The sequence below is a fragment of the Chrysochloris asiatica genome, unplaced genomic scaffold (genome assembly GCF_000296735.1).
Source record: "Chrysochloris asiatica unplaced genomic scaffold, ChrAsi1.0 scaffold00013, whole genome shotgun sequence".
NCBI classification, from domain to species: Eukaryota; Metazoa; Chordata; class Mammalia; order Afrosoricida; family Chrysochloridae; genus Chrysochloris; species Chrysochloris asiatica.
In genome coordinates, this window is record NW_006408531.1 from 19771638 (window position 1) to 19794138 (window position 22501).

Sequence of the window (22501 nt, forward strand, 5' to 3'; positions counted from 1 at the left end):
TAATGATAAATAGCAATACAATCATAACTGGAAAAAACAAAGTAGAACTACAGCATTAGCAAATGAAATAAGAGTATTTGGCATGGAGGTGTCTTGTAGCCAATGTAAAAAGAGAAGTCTGAGTCTCCTTGGTAAGAAAAGAATGTTAAGTGCTTGGATCAGAAATCTCTCATTTACATACATGAAAGATGCCTTCAACTGAAGTTTCTAAGGACATGCAACCACTCATTTTATAAAACTAGACCTCCAGGTGTGGTGCTATGGGATCAGCACTGGACCGTGAACCACAAGGTTAGTAGTTCAAACTCACTAGCTGCCTCTTGAGAACCCTATGCAGGGTTGCTAAGAGTTGGAACTGACTTGATGACACTTAACATTCCCCAATTAAAAAGGAAGACATGGGCTTTTGTCCTGGCACTGCTGCTTGGATGGGCTTCCTTGTGAATCCCACAAAAGACTTTACAGGCAAACTACAACAGTAAGACTCATGTGCTATTTGAGCCTGGTAAGGACTTGATGTTCAGTAACTTTTCTTTCCTATTAAAAACAGGTTTTATAGGGGAAGATGGTAAGGTTCCCTTTGAAGGATACAAACAATATTTTAATGGAGGAAGGGGTGTTCACCGGAAGCTTTATGTTCACCGGAAGCTATAGTGCAGTTTGGAGTGGATTGCAGTTATAGTATGGCCATAAAAATAACTATGTATTTGAGTTATTGTGTTAGAGATTATCCCAAGTATCATGGACTGCCAGAACAAATCTGTGTTCAAAGAAATACAGCCAGATAGCTCTGTAACAGCCATGACAATGTCACTTGCATTTCTCTTCAGACACGTTATTAGGAGGGTTGCTGTTAACTGCTGTCAAGTCGGTACCCACACATAGGGGTCCTGTATAGGGTTTCTGAGGTAGCTCTGGTAGTGTAGTGGTTACGATTCGGGCTGTGAACCGCAAGGTCAGCAGTTCGAAATTACCAGCTGCTCCGCGGGAGAAAGATGAGGCTTTCTACTCCCGGAAAGATTTACACCCTCGGAAACCCTGTACAGGGTCACTATGAGTCGGTTCCGACTCCACGGCACATAACAATAGGATTTCTGAGGAGCAGCTGGTGAGCTTGAACCACCAACCTTGCAGTTCAAATGATTTTGCAATCTGATGCATTAGCCCATGTCACACCAGGAAGGTGTGGAGTTGATTCCAACCCAGTGACCCTGTATAGGGTTTCCAAGGAGCAGCTGCTGAGTTCTAATAGCCCTTTTATTTCAAATGGCTTTGCAGTCTGGCACATTAACCCACAGCACCACACCAGGACGGACCAACCCCTGAAGAGGGGTCCTGGAGTGTCAATGTTAGAATTAGGCCAGGAAAGTAGTATTGTAAAGGAGCTATTGGCCTTGACTGATAGGGAGGTAGTTGGTGACCCTATAAATCTGCTTCAGCAATCAGAACAAAACCGATCCCAAGATGAAAGTGAATGGATGGCATTTTAAGTAGCAGTGCTTAGATAATTCACATGCCAAGTAGAATTTTGCTAAAGGTAATCCAAAACCTACTACAACTGTACCCCCACAGAACTGCAAGATTCAAGCTGGATTTAGAAGTGGATGTGGAAAGGGTATTATTGCTGTAGACCAAGAGATAGTTGTTCAAACAGAACAAGGGAACACTGTGTGCCATGGGCTCTTTCACCATACTTCAACCTGTTTGGGGTGGGGTCATGGTGTAGCAGTGTGGGATAATATACTGGGCAGCAGTTTGATTCACAAGGTTGGCAGTTCAAGCTCAGGAGCTGCTGCTAGGAGACCCTCCACAGTGTCTGAATAATCAGGAGCGACCGATTCCTGGAGAATTGGTACTGAGGTGGCACTTTGTTCTGTACTGATAACACCCAACAATTTAGATTTAGGGTAAGAGTTAAGTGCTATCAGTTTCAATCCATAGCCTGTATAAGATTTCTGAGCTGGTGAGCAACTTGTGGTCCAAACCAACTGCAGTCCAGCACACTTGACCCACAGCACACCCACCCAGGCATAATGGAGTGAAATGATGCCTGTACCTATACCACCAAGCCCAGTGGGTTTCCAGTTGAACCTTTAGGATGGGGTCATTGAGTCAGAACTGACTCAACACTTATCCCAACATAGCCAGTTTGTCTGGGTGCATAACCAGTTCAGAAGACCTGTCGCCAGGCCTGTCACCAGGATTTACAGCTGACAACCAAATTAGTTCAGGTACTAGTTATGATTTCTGCCCTGTTCAGTGCTGTTTACCAATGCAAACACAATAGCACCACACCAGGTCTCCACACACCAAGAAATGGAGTAGCCGGTGAATTTTAACTGCCCACCTTGGAGGGTTTTTCCCCTTTCAGTAACAGACTTAAAAAAAAAAAACAACATGTAGAGAAAAGTTTTATTAACTAACTCATTGCATGCAAAAGAAACATCAATCAAAGACATCCCTGGAGAGACATTCCCAGAAGCAATCAAAAAAAAAAACAAAGCAAAAATTGGTATTATAATCAATAGGTTCTTGGCACCAATTTAAAAACCTGAAACGTCCCTTTAATCATTAGCTGTAGCCATTCTCAGGGACCTTAATGATCACAATTATCTTTAAGGCTCATAACATGGCTTCACTATTGCCAGCTTTTTCATTTCTGCAAACACTTTCAGGTAAGCAGAGTCAATGGCTGGCTTCAAGTATCACTTAAAATCTTCCTTTTTACGCAAGTTAACCTTTCATTTTAAATTAGCTTGTAGTTTTTACAGAACTATAAAGTGTTCACAATAATTGCATGTAGTTATACATCAGCACAGGAGTTCCTGGATGCCAAATGATTAAGCACATGGCTAATTGAAAGGCTGAAGTTTCAAGTCCTATCAGTGGCTCTTCAGAAGAAGCACCTGCCAATCTAAAAGGTGACATATTCTAAAACCCTTACAGAGCAAAATTCTGCCCTGACACACTTGCCATTGGCTCCATAGTGAATGGTTTAGCCTTTTGTTTTTTTACATTTGCAGGTACACATACACTTCAATTCTTAAAATGATCATTGATCCAATGAATAAAAAAAACTCACTGGACTACTGACCACAGGGTGGGTGGCTCATATCCACTAGCCACTCCTTGGAAGCCTCGTACATAGTCGTCGTTATGGGTCAGAATCATAACTACATTTAATTATTATCCTCTAATGTAACAGGAACTGAGGGCAAACTAATACAAAATTATGGGGTAGACTGACCTTTCCTATCCTTTCCCAATTTAGTTTCCACAAATAAGTTCATTTGTCATGTTAAATTTAAAGAAAAAATAAATTAGCTTTTATAGTGATATGGTAACTTACCTTAACAACCACACAACTGCAACCAACCACTTTGCGAGGTTTTCCCTCTCGGTCGATTTTGCAGAGGCCTACCCATTCCCCTAACTTCTTGTTGTCATCAACCTATTAAGAGAAATACACATCACTGTATCAACAGGAATAATGCTACACACTATAATAAACTCCCAAGAGTGGCTGTAGTCAGAATTGGTGACATGGCAATTTCCTCACTAGATTCAGTAGAGGGAGCCAGTTGTCATCATTTACAGCACACACAAGGTTCACCTGTTAAGAACTCTATATCCATTAATTCTGTGCTATTGAGCTGATTCAGACTCAGTGGTTCTCTAAGGGTTTCTGAATTACCAGCTGGTGGATTTGAACCACCAGCCCTATGGTCTAGCAATTCACTGATTATGCTAAATCACCACACCAGGATTCCATTTGGTTTTTAAGTACTGTTCATATTGCAACCCTGTACAGGGGTTCCAAGGATCCAATCAGGTGTTTATCCTACACTTAGCATTTAACTGTATCACGTTAACAAGTATCTTACAATTAGTGGGTTTCAAAACTGGGCTGCTAATAGGGCAGCAGTTCAAACTCAGAGGTTTCTCTTCAGAAACCCTACTAAGTCAGAGTTGGAACCAACTCAGGGCATATAACAGCAATCTGTCCCTTAACCAACTTACCTTTATCAGGTTGATTTGGTGTTCAGCACACAAGGCCTCGACTAACTTGACATACATAGGCTCATCGCAGTTGGATGCAAGCACACAAAGATGGGCTTGGCGCCTGAAAAGCAAAACGCTCCTTTATTACCATTCAAGTCTAAATCCACTGTTCTTTAACTATTACAAGCGGATCAATTTTGCACTGGCTATACTGGCAAAACACAAGCATCAGCATTCACAGCAGGTAGCACAATAGTGCACAACACTGCAAGTCAGATTTAATCTAGTAGCAGAACAAATATTTCTATACCATCAGCAATGTTCCATCTTTTTTGACTATCTACTTGTACAGGATTTATGGCCTTAGAAAGTTCTACTTTTCTTGTAGATCAATTTCTTGCAGACAAAAGCACTGTTATGTAAGGTATAAATTACCAAGTAAAGAGTTGTTACCTGTTACTGGCTCAGACACTGCATTAACATTGTGCAGCATTGACAAGGTAGAAATGGTGCAAGGGCCTGCTGATGTACATCCAACAAGGCGACTGTTTCCACTGGATTCAACTGGCCAGTCTACACCAAACTAAATTAAACTGACAAAATTTATCTGGTTTGGAAACCATTGAAATACATTTAAATTCAGCTCAAATAGTAACTAAGTGCATGCAATTGTTTCGCCAATGTAACCAGGCTAGAGAACTTGACTACACCTAGCATATATAACAAATGCTTCAAACGCTGACTTCCAGTTTATACAGTAACTTTACAGCTTACTAAAAAATCCCTTCTAGATTTGTCTTTACTTGACTAGCTCCAAAACCTACAGGTTTGTCAGACTCTTAGGCTTCACTCATGGAAATCATGAAGGGGTATCCGACAACATAAGTCATCATTCAAACACTGTAGTTTTATTCAAAAACCACTTGCACCCTCCCACTCCAAAAACTATTTCAGAAGGTTTGGTAAATCTAAGCCTGATACCGTTTCCTAGATTTCCTGTGGAAGGGAAACCCTTCAGTACTTTTTCACAATTTCTGCTAAACCCCAGGACTTCATGTTTTCTTCCTTTGGCAATATACGTACTTGTCTAGGGCTTTGGCAGCTTCGCGAATTCCACGTGCTAAGCCATCATGGATGAGGGCGGTCTTGAGCACCTCTTGTAAAGCAGTGTTAACGTCCATTACACCTCCAGCAGCAATGCTGCAACCAAGCCAGAACCATTAGTAGTTTTCAGAGGAAACGTCCCCACTACCTAACGCGATAAGGCTGAAGCCGTCTGTTTCCGTATAGCCAATGGAGCACTTATGTTGCACAGGGTCTGTATTGAGTCGGGACACGACTTGACTGCTGTCGGTTTGGTCCCGCCCCGCCGGCTTTAAGCCTAAATACTTCCGCACTAGGTCGAACTCACCCTTCCTCGGCCATGGCGGTAGGTTACGGGTGGAGCGGAATCTTGAACGCACTGAAAAAGACAATTAAGACCCCCAACCGGTTAATTAAGCAGCTTTGTTGAAGGACAAATGCTAATCACCACAGCTAGCACGAAATCGCCATCACCCGCGCCACACTCACCCCGGGCCTCCGCCTCCGCACAGCTCGGCGGCAACTGGGAAAGAGAGCGTACATGCTCGCAGGACGATATTTAAGGAGCCTCAGGACCCCTGCGCGCATGTGCACATCCTCCAAAGGAAGGGGTGGCCCTTCCAGTGCCAGGCTCCGGCGGTGTCTGTTTCCGGATTGAGAGGGTTCAGAAGCCGAGATAACTGCGATTCTTCCGTCTCTGCCGGGTCAGGCATTGGCGCGCGCAACAGGCACCGCGCGGACAGCCCCATGACGTCACCCACGTCGGGGATGGGGCCGATGCAGATCCCGAAAGGTTGTCTACGGTGCACGAGAAGGATCGAACTGCCTGCGTTTGCGTGGTGCTCGGAGCGCCCCTGTTTGAATACCACACCACCTTGTAATTTTCTGTGGCCCCCACTGTTTTGGAGCCACACACTCTTCTGTCTCTTTGTAAATGCCTTTAAGTCTCTGAGTGCCGTTAATAAGTCATTCTGTGAATGTTTTCTTGAAACAAAAGCCATCTCATCTTCTGTACTTCTCAGCGCTTGGCAAACTGCTTCCTCAACAAGGGTCGCCCAGCCAGGTGGTTTTATAGCTACGCTGTTCGGTGCCATGGCGTCGGTTCTGTCTCATTGGCACACAGTGTGACAGTAGAACTGAGACTTCCTGGGAGTATGAGTTGGAATCATTGGGATCTACGTTAGATGTCTTAGTGGTAACCTTTAAAGGCAAATCCGCAGAACTTTTCTCCTTAGAGCAGGCGGGAGGATTTAAACTTGTTAGCCAAGCCATCCGTTAGTAACTTAACCATTATGCCTTCAGGGCGCCAAGTATACTGCCATCGCGTCGATTCCGACTCTTAGCGACCTTCTAAGACCGTAGACTGGTACATCTTTATGGCGGCAGACGGCCCCTCTGTCTCCCTCCGATTAGCTAGTGGGTTTGAACCGCGCACTTTGTGCATTAGCAGTCCAACGCGTAACCTACTACCACCGGAAATGGTGCCCTGATTTCGACATCTAAAACAATTTAGAATTAAGTGATTTTAAACATCTGTAATGTGCCAGACACAGAAATCAGATTGGGGAATATAAAGAGAAAAATTCGTCTTTTGAAAAACCTGGCATTAATTGAGCCACCCAGGCTTGGAGGGTTGAGGAATGGAATCCTGCAACTCCAAAACACCCACGTTCTGCAGAATCAGCATTTGGAATGTTGTAGTGATTTGAAAGCAAACTTCAGAAACAGCCAAATACAATGAATTTTTTACTTTCTCTCCTGACAAGCTGCTAGACCAGCTAGCAATTAGCAAGCAGTTGGCATCAGCTATAGGAGGCCTGGTGGTGCCATGGATTATGATTTGTACTGCTAACCAAAATGTCCACGGTTCAAACTCACCAGCTGCTTGCAGGAAAAAGGTCGGGTTGTCTGCTCCTGTAAAGATTTGTTGTTTTTAAGTGTTGTCGAGTCAAATCCGATTCATATGGTTTGCAAAAAGCAGCTCATGCGTTTGAACTGCCAATCTTGTGCTTTGCAGTCCAATGCCATACCAGGAATCCCTGTAAAGATTTGTTGAGTGCCATCAAGTCGGTTCCAACTCTTGGCAGCCCTGTATAGGATGAGTTTGAACTGCCCACGTTGCAGTTCAAACTGACAGTGCTCATCCTACAGTGCCTGAGAAATCCTCCGCAGCAGCTCTGCACAATGGCAGTGAGGTTTTGATGTGGATTCAGCAGTCAATAAAATGTCACTGTCACCACTGCTGTGAAGAAAGCCAAAATGGGTAATGTGATAAAACTGCCAGCGAGACTTGACCAAGATAGAGACATAGTGGAATTTTAATGAATCATATATAGAGATAATTTTTATCTTTTCAACATAACATTTTATTTGAAAAGTGTTGACTCTTCAAAGTGTCATTCCCAAAATCTTGTCACTTAATTAAGTGTTCATTGATTTTTTGCTTTAAAAAAAAAAAAAAAGGCCACAGGGTTTATAAAGATGAGAAAATATGTCCCTGTTGCTCTGGATACATGTGGTGGGAATCAGATTGGAATGTCTAAAGACCACCCAGGAGGTTAGGGAGTGGGGATGCTGTGGAAAGGTAAGGGACTTTTAGGCTGGCAACACTGTTTGAAATGGACTCAAAAAAGGATTCCAAGCAAGTGAGGATGGGAGGAGAGGAGAGGACATTATTGATAGAGGAAAGAGGCCTAGGCATGGATGCCTCCTTTGCTCTCTTGGAAGTTACCTTAGCATACTTGTACTTTTGAAAGAGAATGTAGTATTTCATCACATTTCTCGTCATCTCAAATTTACTAAAGTCAGTCATCTTAAGTATATTAGTAAATTTCTTTCCTCCCAAATCTTGCAGGTAGGAAAGACAAAGAACTTAGTACTAAAACTTGGGAAATGTAAACAGGAAAAATACTACTTCCTTGCCAAACACTGTATTTATGGGAAGGAGGAGATGAGTAAGTGCCTTTTGGCCTATGTCATTTTTCCCAGGGAGTACCAACCAAAGCAGGCTTGGGTTCTGTTTTGTAACAACTCTTCATCTATTGATTAACTTAATAAATGCTTTTTTTTAAATCAAAACTTCTAAGGATAACGTTTTAGCAAACATCATCCTTAGAACTGAAGCTGCATTTTACAAAAGAAAGAAAACAACCTTAGTTATATATTACGGATTCTGTTACTGTAGAATCAACACTGGACTGCTAACTACAAGGTTGGTGGTTCAAACCTACCAACTGCTCATTGGAAACCATATACAGGGTTGATATGAGTTGGAACCAACTTGACAGCACTTAATAAGAACAATAAGCGCAGACTGGGGACTCAAGGATTCTTTAATATAAATTGTCTTGGTTGACTTTTAAGGTTACTAAACCATCAGGTAGATGACAACTCATAACAATGCTATGGGACAGAATAGAAATGCCCCCATAAGGGTTCAAGTCTTTACGTAAACATCCTACATTTTCCTCCTGCTGAGCTGTTGGTGGGTTCAAGTCAACAGCCTTTCCGCTAGAAACTGAGAACCTAACCATTGGGTCATCAGGACTCCTTATTTGTATGGTTACCCGATGAGTCAGAACCGACTGCACAGCACATAACAACAACAACAACACCGTGGGATGGCACTGTGGGCTAATGTGTCAGACTGCAAAGTCCTTTGAACTGCAAGGTTGCTGTTTCAAGCTCACCAGCTGCTCCTTGGAAACCCTATACAGGGTCATTATGGGTCAGCATCCACTTAACAGCACTTAACAACACCCTGAACTGAAGGCGCTCTGGTAGCTTAGAGGTTAGGAGTGTGGCTGCTAACCTCAAGGTCAGCAATTCGAAACTACCAGCCCCTCTGCAGGAGAAAGAGGAAGCTTCCTGCTCCTGTAAAGATTTACATCCTCAGGTCACTATGAGTTGGAACCACCTCATGGCACACACTGAACTCAGAACCACAAGGTCAGTGGTTTGAGCCTACCAGCCACTCTGAGGGAGAAAGATGTGACTTTCTGCTCCCACAAAGATTTGCAGCCTCAGAACCACATGCAGGGTTGCTATGAGTTGGAACCAACTGGATGTAACCAAGTAGAGGCCATTAGTTGCAGTTACTCTTACAGCAGCAAATTATAATTTTTACACAATGTTCACAAGTATAAGTCAAATACATTAAAAAATAACTGAATTCTAAAAATATATCTGTTTTCTAAAATTTGTGTTATGAGAGATCATTGAGAATTCAAGAATTCACTACTCACGCTTGGAATAATGCAAAAGGCTCTACATCACTGTGTAAAAAGTAACAGCAGTGCAAAAAGGGAATATTTCAGAAAAAAAAAACTAATGGAAACTTGAGTTTCATAGTTTTCCAAGTGTAGATGCCAAATAAAGCGATGTAAAACCAAATAAATAATAGAAAGGCACTGAGAAAAGCTTGGAAGACTAGTGCTGGAGAGAAGCTGGGCCAAAGCAGATTAAATATGTCCTGCATGGCAGAAGTGGGACCACGCTGAACTGAGTTCAAACTCCTCACTTGGTGCCCTTTGGAAACTAATGTGCTTTTCTGAGCCTCTAAATTGCTCCTTAGAAACCCTATATAGACAAGCTCTGAACCATTCCTATGAGTAAGAATAGACAGCACTTAACAATAACAGAATTGGTGATAACAATACAATATTGTTGAGACTATTCAGTGAAGTGGTTGTTTAGAGTGCTGACCACTGTCCCTGTGAAGTAATTATTTACCTTCTGAAGAAATAAATGTGGAAATATTCATAGACAATACTTTTCTCCAGTCCATCTGGCACTTAGTGTAGATGCACAGTGGAGGCATTAAACACATGTGCAGATGATACTACCTTGCTTGCTGAAAGTGAAGACTTAAAATTCTTACTGATGAAAAGCAAGACCACAGTCTTTGGTATAGATTGCATCTCAATGTAAAGAGAACAAAAATCCTCACCACTGGACCAATAAACAACATTCTTAGCAACGGAGAAAAGATTGAAGTTGTCAAGAACTTCATTCTTGGATCAACTATCAACACTCATGGAAGCAACAGTCAAGAAAGCAGAGGATGTATTGCATTAGGCAAACCTGCTACACAAGTCCTTTTTAAAGTGTTGAAGAGCAAAAATGACAGCTTGAGAACTAAGGTGCGCCTGACCCAAAGCATGATATTTTCAATACCCTCATAAGCATGCAAAAGCTGGATAGCAAATAAGGAAGACCATAGAAGAATTGATACTTTTGAGTTACGGTATTGTAGGAGAATATCAAAAGTGTCATGGGCTGCCAAAAGAACCAACAAATCTGTGTTGGAAGAAGTACAGCCAAGGTGCTCCTTGTAGGCCAGGAGAGCTAAACTTCGTCTCTCATACTTCAGACATATTGACAGGAGGGACTAGTCATTGGAGAAGGATATCGTGTTTGGTAAGGTGGAGGATTAGAGAAAAAGAGGAAGACCTCCAGCGAGATGGATTGGCAAAGTGGCAGCATCAGTGGGCTCAAGCATAGCAACAATTGTGAGATTGGCCCAGGACCGGGCAGTGTTTCGTTCTGTTACGCATAGAGGCGTTATGAGTCAGTACCGAACTGATGTCGCCTAGCCACAACACTGAATGAAATGAGATTAAAGAAGCACTTGAGCAGATGACATACTTAAAGTCATGTCGAGAACTACTGTCATACATCAGTATCTTTTGTGAGTGTTAGTTGTTGATATTGAGTATATATATATAAAGGAAATGATTTTTATATGAAAACTTAAAAAATGTCCCCTACCTTGTGGAATATAAACTAAATACAGTGGATGAAATGGGAGCTAAGAAATAGGAGTAAACTAAAAAAAAAAGTCTGTTGTAGCTCAGGAATGTAGTAGTAGCCTTAGCTTATGTGACATACAGTTTTACACGTGGTCATTGTGGCTTTATGCCGTGGAGTCGGTTCTGACTCATAGCAACCCTGTGTAGGGTTTCCAAGGCTGTAAATCTTTGCAAGTGTAGAAAGTCTCATCTTTCTCCCTTAGTGGTAAATTTAACAGCTGACTGTGATTAGCAGCCTAATTTGTAACCCACTATACTACCATGGCTCCGTAGTTTTAAACGTACTGAAGGAAAATTAGTAGTAGCTTGAAAAGATTGAGCTAGAGAACAAAGAATACTATTATATTAAGGAAAAGATCAAAGGAGAAGGAAGTTGGTAACAGGGAAGAGAATAAAAAAGAGTGTAGATGAGTGGGAGAGAGTGGAATTAATTAATAAAGGTGCTGTGAGATCAGCATTGGATTACTAACCGAAAGGTCAGAGGTTCAATCCCACCACCCGCTCCTTGAAAGCCTTATATAGGTCTTTATGAGTTGGAATCTACTTGAGAACACTTGACAGCAGCAATGGTAGTAGTTACTGGACTTCTGGTGTGACGCTGTAGGATAAATACTGGACTGCTAAGCATAAAGAACACTTAATAGTGCTCATGAGGAATCTGTACCTGGACCAAGAAGCAGTTGTTCAAACAGAACATGGGAACACGGAATGGTTTAAAATTAAGAAAGGTGTGTGACAAGGTTGTATTCTTTCACCATACTTATTCAACCTGTATGCTGAACAAATAATACGAGAAGCTGGGTTCTATGAAGAAAAAGGTGGCATTAGGATTGGAGGAAGACTCATTAACAACTGCAATATGCAGATGATACCACCTTGCTTGCTGAAAGTGAAGAGGACTTAAAACATTTATTGATGAAGATCAAAGAGCATAGCCTTCGGTGTGGATTACATCTCAATGCAAAGAAAACAAAAATCCTTACCACTGGACCAATAAACAACATTCTTATCAATGGAGAAAAGGTTGAAGTTGTCAAGGACTTCATTCTTCTTGGATCAACTATCAACACTCATGGAAGCAGCAGTTAAGAAATCAAATGACATATTGCATTAGGCAAATCTGCTGCACAAGGTCTTTTTAAAGTGTTGAAAAGCACAGATGTCAGCTTGAGGACTAAGGTGTGCCTGACTCAAGCCATAGCATTTTCAATAACCTCATATGGATGCGAAAGCTGGACAGTGAATAAGGAAGACCATAGAAAAATTGATGCCTTTGAGTTATGGTGTTGGAGGAGAATATTGAAACTGCCATCGGCTTACAAAAGAACCAATAGATCTGTTTTGGAAGAAATGCAGTCAGAGTGCTCCTTAGAGGCCAAGATGGCCAAACTTCCTCTCTCATACTTTGGACATATTGTCAGGAGGGAATAGTCGCTGGAGAAGGATATCATGTTTGGTAAGGTGGAGGGCCAGAGAAAAAGAAGAAGACCCCCAATGAGATGGATTGGCCAAGTGGCAGCATCAATGGACTCAAGCATGGCAACAGTAGTGAGGTTGTCCCAGGATCGGGCAGTGTTTGGTTCTGCTGTGCATAAGGTTGCTATGGGTTGGTACCGACTCAATGGCACCAAACAACAACAACAAGCATAAAGTCACTGACTCAAACCGACCAGGTGCTCCTCAGAACCCCTGTATAGAGTCGCTATGTGTTGGAAGTGACTATGGCACCTAACAGTAGCGTAGTAGTTACTATAACAGATAATCCTGCACAGGTTGTATTGAAAAAAACAATTTACAAAGGATACATAGGTAGATAGGTATGCTAAAAAGATAACGGAAGGCTTAAGGGAACATCACTCAACTATAGATAAAGATTTGGTTGTGGATATTTCTACACATAATTTTACATGCTGTGTGTAGGTTAATATAGACAATAGAGCACACAAGGAATTATGGAAACTTCTTAGACATAACCAAAAACCTTGTGGGTTTTTGAAGATTTTCATTCTAGGCTCATAGGTGAAAGACCATGAACATGGGACAGCTACAGCAATTGACAAAACATAGTTCATAATGTTCTACATCTGACTTTGGTGACCAGTGTCTGGGGTCTTAAACACTTGCAAGTGACCTTTTAAGATACAATTAGTGATCTCTTCCTGTGTGGAGCAAATGAGAGTGAAGAAAACAAGACTCAAGAGAGCTACTAGTACAAAGATCCAATGGAGCACATCAACGCAGACTACACCCTCCAGAGAAAAGCAAAAGTAGATGGTCCCCAACTACCATTATGACTGTTCTGGATGGGATCACTACAGAGGGTCCTGGACACAGCGGGAGAAAAACGAAGAACAAAAAAATCTTACTCATAAAAAGACCAGAATTACTGGTTTGTCAAAGACTGAAGGAACAACCAAGATTATAGCCCTAAGACTCCTTTACTACTTGCTTGGAACTGACGCCATTCCTGGAGACCACCTTTTAGCCAAATAATAAGCCTATAAATAAACAGCAATATCCAAGAGGGAATACCTTAGAACAATCAATTACACAAGATCAAAAGGACAAAATTTTGCCCCAAAGCAAAGATGACAAGGTAGTAAGGGATTAAAAAATATGAATGAAAGAAAACATGTAACCCAGGTGAGAATGGAGAGTGTCGACACATTCTTGTAGAATGTCACAGAACAGTTTATGTACAGGCTATCAAATGGGAAACTCATTTGCTCTGTAAACGTTCACTAATACCCAATAATAACTGTTTTAGAAGAAAATTGTAGATGGTGGTGTTGCTGAGTGACATCCAGTCAATTCTAGGAACTCTAGTAACCCCAAGTGACAGAGTGGCACTACCGCATCGGTTTTCTTGGCTCTAATTTTTATGTATGCAGAACAACAGGCCCTTCTCCCATGGAACTGCTGGGAGAACCTGTAGGTTAATAGCCGAGCACTTAACCATTGCTCCAGCAAGATTAATTAAAAAGAATTTGTTGTTGGTAAGTGTTTTCAAGTCAGTTCCAACTCAATGCGACCCTATATAGGGTTTCCGAGGAGTAGCTGGTGGGTTTGAACCACCGACTTTGTGGTTCGCAGTCCAGTGCTGATCCTACAATGCCACAGAAATCCTTTTAGTAGCTTGTAAAGTTAGTAATTAAAAGCTTACATTGGAAAGTCCAGTTTATTAAAGAAAAGAAAAAGGTTGTAGAGAGGAATGTGGTCAGATTATTATATAGCCAAATATGAAGCCCATGCCAATAGTCTATGTTTGGAAGGTTTTGTATAATTCTCATCTAAGTTTTCAGTAAATCTGACTAAGAATAATTCCTCGTCCCCTTGTTTTTATTGCTAATGAATGCTACCCAGAGTTATATGGGTACTGAGGGGGCTCAGTACAGGGCTTGGTCAGAATTCATGGGAACAAGACTAAGGAGAAGATGATACTTAAGGTTTATGAATAACTATAAACCAGTTATTGCTGAGTGCCAATTGTTTCCAACTCATTGTGAGCCCATGTAAAGTTTCCAAGGAGCAGTTGGTGGGTTTGAACTGCTGACTTTGCTGTTAACAGTCCAGTGCTTTTCCTGTAGCACCACACCAGGACTCCGTAAATCAGTAACACAGGCCGCTTATAAATAAAGAGTAATAGTCAATAAAGCAAGCCCTAAATTCACATTAAAATTAATCAGTTGAGGGGTTAGAATAATGAAAATTGTATCCACATGTCTTAGGCTGGGTTCTCTGGAGAAGAAAACCAGTGAAATTCATATATGCATATATGTTGTTGTTAAGTGCCATTGTGGAGTCGGTTCCGATTCATAGTGATCCTGTATAGGATTTCCGAGGGGCGGCTAGTGAGTTTGAACCACAGACTTTGCAGTTCAAACCGACCTTGTGGTCGCATGCTTTTCCTATAACACCACACCAGGACTCTTTTAGGTTGTGCTTTTTATTTTGTTATTTTGAAACATTATTTTGAACTTTTACTCAATTTTGAACATCTATGCTGTGTGGTTAAGTGCCATCGAGTCAGTTCTGAACCATAGCGACCCTGTATAGGGTTTCCAAGGAGCCACTAGTGAGCTTGAACTGCCAACCTTGCAGTTCAAGTGGCTTTGCAGTCTGGCGCATTAACCCACAGCGCCACACCAGGTCTCCTGCTAATTTATTTATCTGGTATCACATGACTTTCAGCTACATGCCTTTGAGCTGTTGTTGTTCTTCTGGCAGGCTACAGTACTTTTAATGTTCTACTCCATCACCGTAACTCAAATGCATCAATTCTTCTAAGGTCCTCTTTATTAATTGCCCAACTTTTGAAAATACCATGGCTTGGTTAATGGATTTGATGGAGTCCTGGCATGGTGCTGTCAGATAACGCACTGGACTGGAGGGTCGGTGGTTCAATAAAGAGGTTGTCTAACCTGTGTCTCCAGGTTAGACAACCTCTTTATTTGTAAATAATAGAATGAGCTCTAGCAAATATAAACCAAAAAAAAAAAGGCCTTTCTTGGAAACTACTGATGGCTTAGAAAGCAGAACAACTAGACACTGAAAAATGACCAAAAGTAAACATCTGATGGTAAGTCAAAATAAGCACTGCTATGAAATTGTAGAAACAGCTTCATTAAAAAATGTCCAAATGTGAAGCTAGTGTTTCTTGACCTATCCTCTAGCCTACCCACTTCTAAAGGCAGTGTTTCTGTCTTTCCAACCTTTCCCTGAGAATGCTGTGCTCTTCCATTCACACTGCTTTAAAATGGCAGTTTTGGCACTTTTGAAAGAATCAAATCATTTTCCTTTTAAATGTTTTGAATTCAGGGAACAAAAAGGAGTCTGCAGCAGCGAGATCAAGGTAGATGAGTTGTGGTTTCACAATGAAATTCTCATAAGACAGCCTTCGCTACCCTAGAGAATGAGCAGGTGCATTGTCGTGATGGGAAAAAAAATTCCTCAGAACAACTTTTCTCACTAATGTAGTTTTCAGTTCTCTTAAAACTTCTTGAAAATAAGCCCCTGTGATTATTTTATGTCCTTTGAGAAAATCTATCAATATTACCCCATCAAAATCCCAAAAAGCAGTCACCGTAATTTTCTGAGCTGATCTCTCTGCCTTGAATTTAACTGACTAGCAGAATTCCTCAGCAGCCAGTGTTTTGATTGGACTTTGTTTTTGATGGCACTCTAATGAGACTGCTTTGTTGTTGTTGTTATGTGCCTTCGAGTCAGTTCCGACTCATAGTGACCCTGTATAGGGTTTCTGAGGAGCATCTAGTGGGTTTGCACCACTGACCTTGTGGTTTGTAGTCCAGTGCTTGTCCTATAGCACCACACCAGGAGTCCCTAATGAGACTAAGACAAGAATATTGCAGAAAAAGACTAAGACAAATACATAACAAATCATTGATTACAGAGACATTGAAACACATTTTGTTTGGAATAAACCTGTACTGAAACCCTAGTAGCAACTGAAACCCTAGTAGCAACACTTCTTTATTTACCGTCATGTATGTGTGTGTGTGTGAATCACAAAACCCATTATGTATGTTTAAATATGTGGACACACACACACAAAGAAATACACATTTCATGAGAATGTATGCAAATCAAAATACATGTATTAAATATGCCAGAAAGTTTCCAGATGGGGTGGGGGTGTGTGGCTAGAGGGAAAGAGGTGACAACAGAAACAAAAATTCGGTAAGAGCTGGGGAAAATCAATTTGGGTAAGTTCCTTTTAAAGTGAAGCTAAAAAGGAATGATAAAAAGTAAAAATAAAAGAACCACTGTCAGTAATCCAATATCTACATTTTAAAAATTCCAGAAAAGTGGGGGGGAAAGGGAGTATAATTATCAAAGAAAAAAATCAAGCAAATTTCCCTATAATATGATACTAAATTAGAGAAGGAACAGGAGGGTTGAGTAAAATGAGATTGGAGACAAGATCATGAAGATTCTAGAAGGTCACCCTGAGAAGCCTCTGCTGGAGCAAATCCTTCTGTTGAGTATTCAAGAGCAAAGATGTCAGTTTTGAGGACTAAGGTGTGCCTGACCCAAGCCATGGTATTTTCAATAACCTCATATGCATGCAAAAGTTGGACAATTAATAAAGAAGACCTTAGAAGAATTGATGCATTTGATCTATGGTGATGGAGGAGAACATTAAAAGTACTAAGGCTTGCCAGAAGAACAAACAATCTATATTGGGAGAAGTACAGCTAGAATACTTCTTAGAAGCCAGGGTGGTCAGATTTCGTCTCTCATACTTCGGACATATTATTAGGAGGGGCCAGCCCCTGGAGAAGGACATCATGCTTGGTAAAATGGAGGGTCAGAGAAAAAGACCCCCAAGGAGATGGATTGGCACAGAAGCATCAGCAATGGACTCAAGCGTAGCAACGATTGTGAGATTGGCTCAGGACCAGGCAGTATTTTGTTCTGTTGTTCATAGGGTCGCTGTGAGTCAGTATGGGCACAAGGGCACCTGACAACAACAACAAAAATCCTAGTAAATTAGTGATCAGTGTCTACTTGAGGGCAAAGAGAGGCTGAATGGGACTCATTCATCTGTAAATTCACTAGGTAGTAAGTCTGTTTGTTTTCCCTTGGCCCCCAATAAAAAATTTCCCAGTCTCCAAAACTTAAACCCTCCTAGTTAATGAACAAGGTAAAAATAAATTTCACTTATTTTCACTTTTTTTTTTTCTGTCAGAAAATTGAGTGTAAAAGCAAGGCCAACAGTTATCATGTTGGCTTGCCAACCACTTGTCAAAACACTTAACATTTAGATTAACAGTCGTTCCCCAAGAGAAGCGTTGTAAACTCAGCTGACAGTGTCTCCTACCCAAAGGTCTCACACACACAGCTAGTAAGTAACCTGATTGAAACCCACACATCTATCTTAAGGGATGGACTCCTAGCCACACTACTGTGCTTCCTCATAATCATTCATGCGACTATTTTTCTACTTCTGATGTCTGGAATCTGGCAACTTATGACCAGTTTCCTAATGATGGCTTCATTAAATACAAATACTATCGCATTTACCCACTGTGAAAAATAACACACTCTTCAAAATATTCAGTATGAACTTAATGTTTTAGCTAATATTTAATGTCTTTGGATTTAAGCACTCCCTACCTTTTCTGCTGTTGGTGTGGCGCTGTGGGTAAATGCGCCAGCCTGCAAAGTCCTTTGAACTGCAAGGTCCGCGGTACAAGCTCACCAGCTGCTCCTCGGAAACCCTATACAGGGTCGCTATGGGTCGGAATCGACTCCACGGCACTTCACAACAACAACCTTTTCTGCTTCATAAAGATTATTGTTGTTAAGTGCTGTCCAATCTGTTCCAACTCATAGAGATCATGTATACGATTTCTAAGGAACAGTTGGTGGCTTTGGACCTCCGACCTGGCTGTTAGCAACCCAGGGCTTATTCGAGGGGACAGTTCTACTCTGTCACAAGGGTCTCGGAGCTGGTATCGGCTCCGAGAAAACCAACATTAGCAATCTTTTCGGCAATTGCACAGTCCTTTCTTACTTTTGATGGGCCAAATAAATAACTCATTTTAAGGATGAAGGGGCTAAACTGCACGATATATGAGTTCGTCTTTTCTTTTTTCGCATATATAATAAAAAAGGACATAGTTACAGATAGTAACCTTCGTTTTAAGTAAGGCCCCGCCCCGACACACCCCCGGCCCGCCCCGGCCCTGACCTCCCGGGGCGGATTGTGTCCTAGCCGATGGCCGGGAGCTGGAGGCCTGAGCGGAGACAGGAGGAAACGGAGATGCCGGGGCCCGGTTGAGCAGCCGCAGCCGGTTTGTCAGTGTGTCCGCTCGTCTTCTCCTCCAAGATCCAGTCCGAGAGCGCTAGGGCCCAAGCGGCGGCCGGAACTGCGCACCCACATGGACGCGCCCAAGGACCCCGAGGGTCCACACTCCCCAGGAGGTAACGCGGACCGGAGGCGGGGTGCGACCGGAGTCGTGCATCCTGTCTCCTTATCAAAAACTGAATTAGCTTTCACTTGCTTTGTTTCCAAGAGATTCAGAAAAGCTGGGGCCTGAACTTGGGCGACGGATCAGCTTTCTTTACCCTTTGTTGTTGTTAGGTGCCCTGGAGAAAGTTGCGCTCACAGCGACCCTGTCTGTGGTTTTCGAGGAGCAGCTGGTGAGTTTGAACCACTGACCTTGCGGTTAGCAGTCCAGTGCTGATCCTACAGCTCTTTACCTTCGGAGAGGGGTTAAAGTTCAGGGACTGTACATATCATATCTAATGACTTTCATTCCTATAGCTGTGTGATTGAGAATATGTTCGAATTAGTATGCCATTAGAAAAGCGGAAAAATCTATTTCTAGAACCTCCTGTTGCCCGCCCTCCCCCTTTTAACTTTCCCTAATTTTCCCTTCCTCATTTCTTCTGAAACTTTTACAAAGATTCACGTAGCACAGATTTTCTTTTCCTGAGCAAATAAAATATCTTTTTCTTCCCCTTATGCTCTTTTGATTCTCAGAAGGCTAACAGGTTTGATGGAGCCCTGGTGTGGCGCTGTCAGATAACGCACTGGACCGCAAGTTGTTTGAACCGGAGGGTCGGTGGTTCAAACACACCAGCCGCTCCTGGAAAACCCTATACGGGTCACTATGAGTGGGAACCAACTCGATGGCACCTAACAATAACAACAATGGATTTGATAGATACTTGACACTCTGAGTGATTTACCTGGTGTCTTTAAATCCAATGAAAATTTAGCCCTGGGAATAAATGCTAAATGAAGGCATGAAAAAGACCATTAATCCTTGTTAAAATATATTAATTATGGATTAAAATATATTAATTTATGTATTCTAAGGAGTATACTAGTCTAGGTATAAATTCACCAACGGAATGATTTACATTTACTTGACTTTAGTATTCCCTAGAAAGTTTGTTGTTTTTGTTAATTGCCGTTGAGTGGATTCCGACCCATAGCGACCCTGTATAGGGCTTCCGAGGAGCAGCTGGTGAGCTTGAACCAGCGACCTTGCAGTTCAACCGGCTTTGCAGTCTGACACATTAACCCCCAGCGCCACACCAGGACTAGAAAGCTTAGGAAATCTTAAAGCCTTAACTGAACGATCGCAGAGAATGAAGGTAGTTGTGTGCTGTCTTGTCCAGGGTTGCCTAAACTGTAATCTTTAAGGGGGCTGAGCACCAAGTCTTTTCTTAGAATCACTGGGGGTGGAGAGGGTGGTGCTGGGGGGATAGGGGAGTAAGGGAGCTGGGAAGGGGGCACAATCTTTTGATTGGCACCAGAGCCTTAACCACTATGTTATGAGAGGGCTCCTTATGTAAAGAGAGTAACTTGAAAAATTAATGAGGGATATTATATTCTGGAATTTCTGGTGTCGCACTGCAGGATCAGCACTGGACTATGAACCACAAGTTCAGTTGTTCAAACCCACCAGCTGCTCCTTGGAAATCTTATCCAGGGGCAACATGATTCGGCACTGACTCAATGGCACATGACAGCAACAACACTATATTCTAGAGAACAAATACTTTGGGGGAATCAGCCTGCTGCTACATCCTTCCTGAAGGGAGTTATTATGGTAAAGGCAAGACAGATTAGATGGCTTGATAAATTCTACTTGGAAATTCTAACAGTGAATAGTAGTGGTTACTACTACTAGTAACCACTACTGTTAGTCAGGCTGCTAACCTCATGGTCAGCAATTTGAAACTACCAGCTGTTACAATGGAGAAAGATGAGGCTTTCTACTCGCGTAAAGATTTACAGCCTCGGGAACCCGATGCAGGAGGGCTGTGAGTGGGCACTGACTCCACGGCACATCACCTCCACCACCACTCCATGTTTTCTAAATTGCAGCTATGTGCAGGGATTATGCTCCATTTGATCAAATGTACTATTTAAAAATAGGCCTTAGTTCAGCAAATGGTCTTCTGTACACTGGAATGGCCACTGTACACTTCAATTACTAGTCCCAGCTCCTAAGCCCCTCTGCACTGAATCAATTCTAAATCATAGTGACCCCATGTATTGCAAATTAGAAGGTCTGCATAAGGTTTTCTGAGTTATCATTTTTACAGACAGCCAGGTCTTTCTTTCACAGAATTACTGGTGGGTTCAAACCACGCCCCCTTTTGGTAAACCGTCAAGAGCAAATCTTTTGTGCATCCGTTTGTTGTTGTTTGAGTCATGGCGAACTGCACGGTATAGAGTTTTGAAGACCGTGGCCTTTTCTAAAACAGATTGCCAGAACTGTCTTCCTAGGTGGTTCTGGATGGGTTCAAACTGCCAGCCTTTCCAGTGTTTAAATATTTGTGCCACCCAGGAACTCCTCTTGGGAACATTTCCTTCTACCCTTCCACTGCCTTTAAGTTGATTCTATCTCATATCTACTTTATTATTGTTAAGTGCTGTCGAGTCTGTTCCGACTCAGGGACCATATATAGTGTTTCCAAGGAGTGACTGGTGAATTTGAACCACTGACCTTGTGGTTCAAACTGACCTTGAGGTTAAGTGCTTATCCTATGGCACCACACCAGGACTCTATGTTGTTGTTGTTAAGTACTGTGGAGTCAGTTCCGACTCATAGCAACTCTGTACAGGGTTTCTGAGGTTATAAATTTTTATGGGAGCAGAAAGCCTCATCTTTCTCCTGTGGAACAGCTGGTAGTTTCAAACTGCTGACCTTGAGGTTAGCAGCCCGATTCCTAATGACTACACAACCATGGTCTGTTTGCATTTAAGATGCTGACCCTCTGGAAACTGCAAGAGAAGCCCCCAGAAGGCTTTCAAGAGAACAGCTTTTTACACTGATATCCGCAGCATCCATTAACTTGGGTTCCAGTATGTGCTATTCTATTCTTGGACCCTTTTTTCCCAAGGAGGTAAGAACATTTTATATGTTTGTAAGCTCTAAATTTAAAAATGACTTCTGAATTATTTCATTGTATAGTGTGTAAAATATAAAAATCTATGTGATATATGGAACTTCAGCTGATAGGATACATACGTAATATTTGATACCTGGAGGAAAAAAAAAACCAATCCAGTCAAAAAGAACATCTTCTTGGAAGGTAATTGACCTAAATATAACTGCATGACTTTGCTAACTATGTAGTTTGATTAATCTTTATTTGACTTCTACTACTGAAAAATGAGGATACATCGAATAAGGGAAATTGAAATATTACTGCAAAAGGTCTGTAGTAAGATGGTCACTCCCTGTTTGGCCTGTTGCTTCTGGTTTATTAATAGTTTGGAATTAAGAAGGTGTGGTCTGCTGTATTCCCTTTTCTAACTTGAATTTTGAATGCACATGTCTGTCTATCCACATAGTACATGCTGATATCCTGTGCTTCAAACTTAGAGGCAGCCTTCAAACTATTAGGAATGAGACGCATACATCCACTGGCATCAACTAGTCTATATTCTGTGAGTGCCGTTTTCATCTCTGATTAAGATGAACTCACAAGATGCACAGTTTTGCCAAAATGAAAATCCTTATTATTTGTAGACAGCAAACATTTAATAATAATAGTTTCTCAAAGGAGAATTTCTTACAGATTACTCATGTTCATTCTAGTCACTGGGCAGTTATATC

General features: G+C 41.8%; 2 protein-coding genes across 2 annotated transcripts in view; one reads left to right on the forward strand and one right to left on the reverse strand.

The window, feature by feature from the left end:
* Positions 1-5619, reverse strand: part of RPS12 (ribosomal protein S12) — a 37631-nt gene extending 32012 nt beyond the window's left edge. The window contains exons 1-5 of the mRNA XM_006834719.1: positions 5575-5619; positions 5414-5464; positions 5086-5202; positions 4021-4123; positions 3350-3451 (exon numbers count right to left, since the gene is read on the reverse strand). Of these exons, the coding sequence (XP_006834782.1) occupies positions 3350-3451; positions 4021-4123; positions 5086-5202; positions 5414-5427 (336 nt within the window). The 5' untranslated portion in view covers positions 5428-5464; positions 5575-5619. The remainder of the gene's footprint in view (positions 1-3349; positions 3452-4020; positions 4124-5085; positions 5203-5413; positions 5465-5574) is intronic.
* The window catches only part of SLC18B1 (solute carrier family 18, subfamily B, member 1), a 59188-nt gene continuing 42112 nt past the window's right edge, over positions 5426-22501 (forward strand). Inside the window, exons 1-4 of the mRNA XM_006834720.1 lie at positions 5426-5431; positions 5539-5924; positions 18634-18842; positions 21646-21785. Of these exons, the coding sequence (XP_006834783.1) occupies positions 5426-5431; positions 5539-5924; positions 18634-18842; positions 21646-21785 (741 nt within the window). The remainder of the gene's footprint in view (positions 5432-5538; positions 5925-18633; positions 18843-21645; positions 21786-22501) is intronic.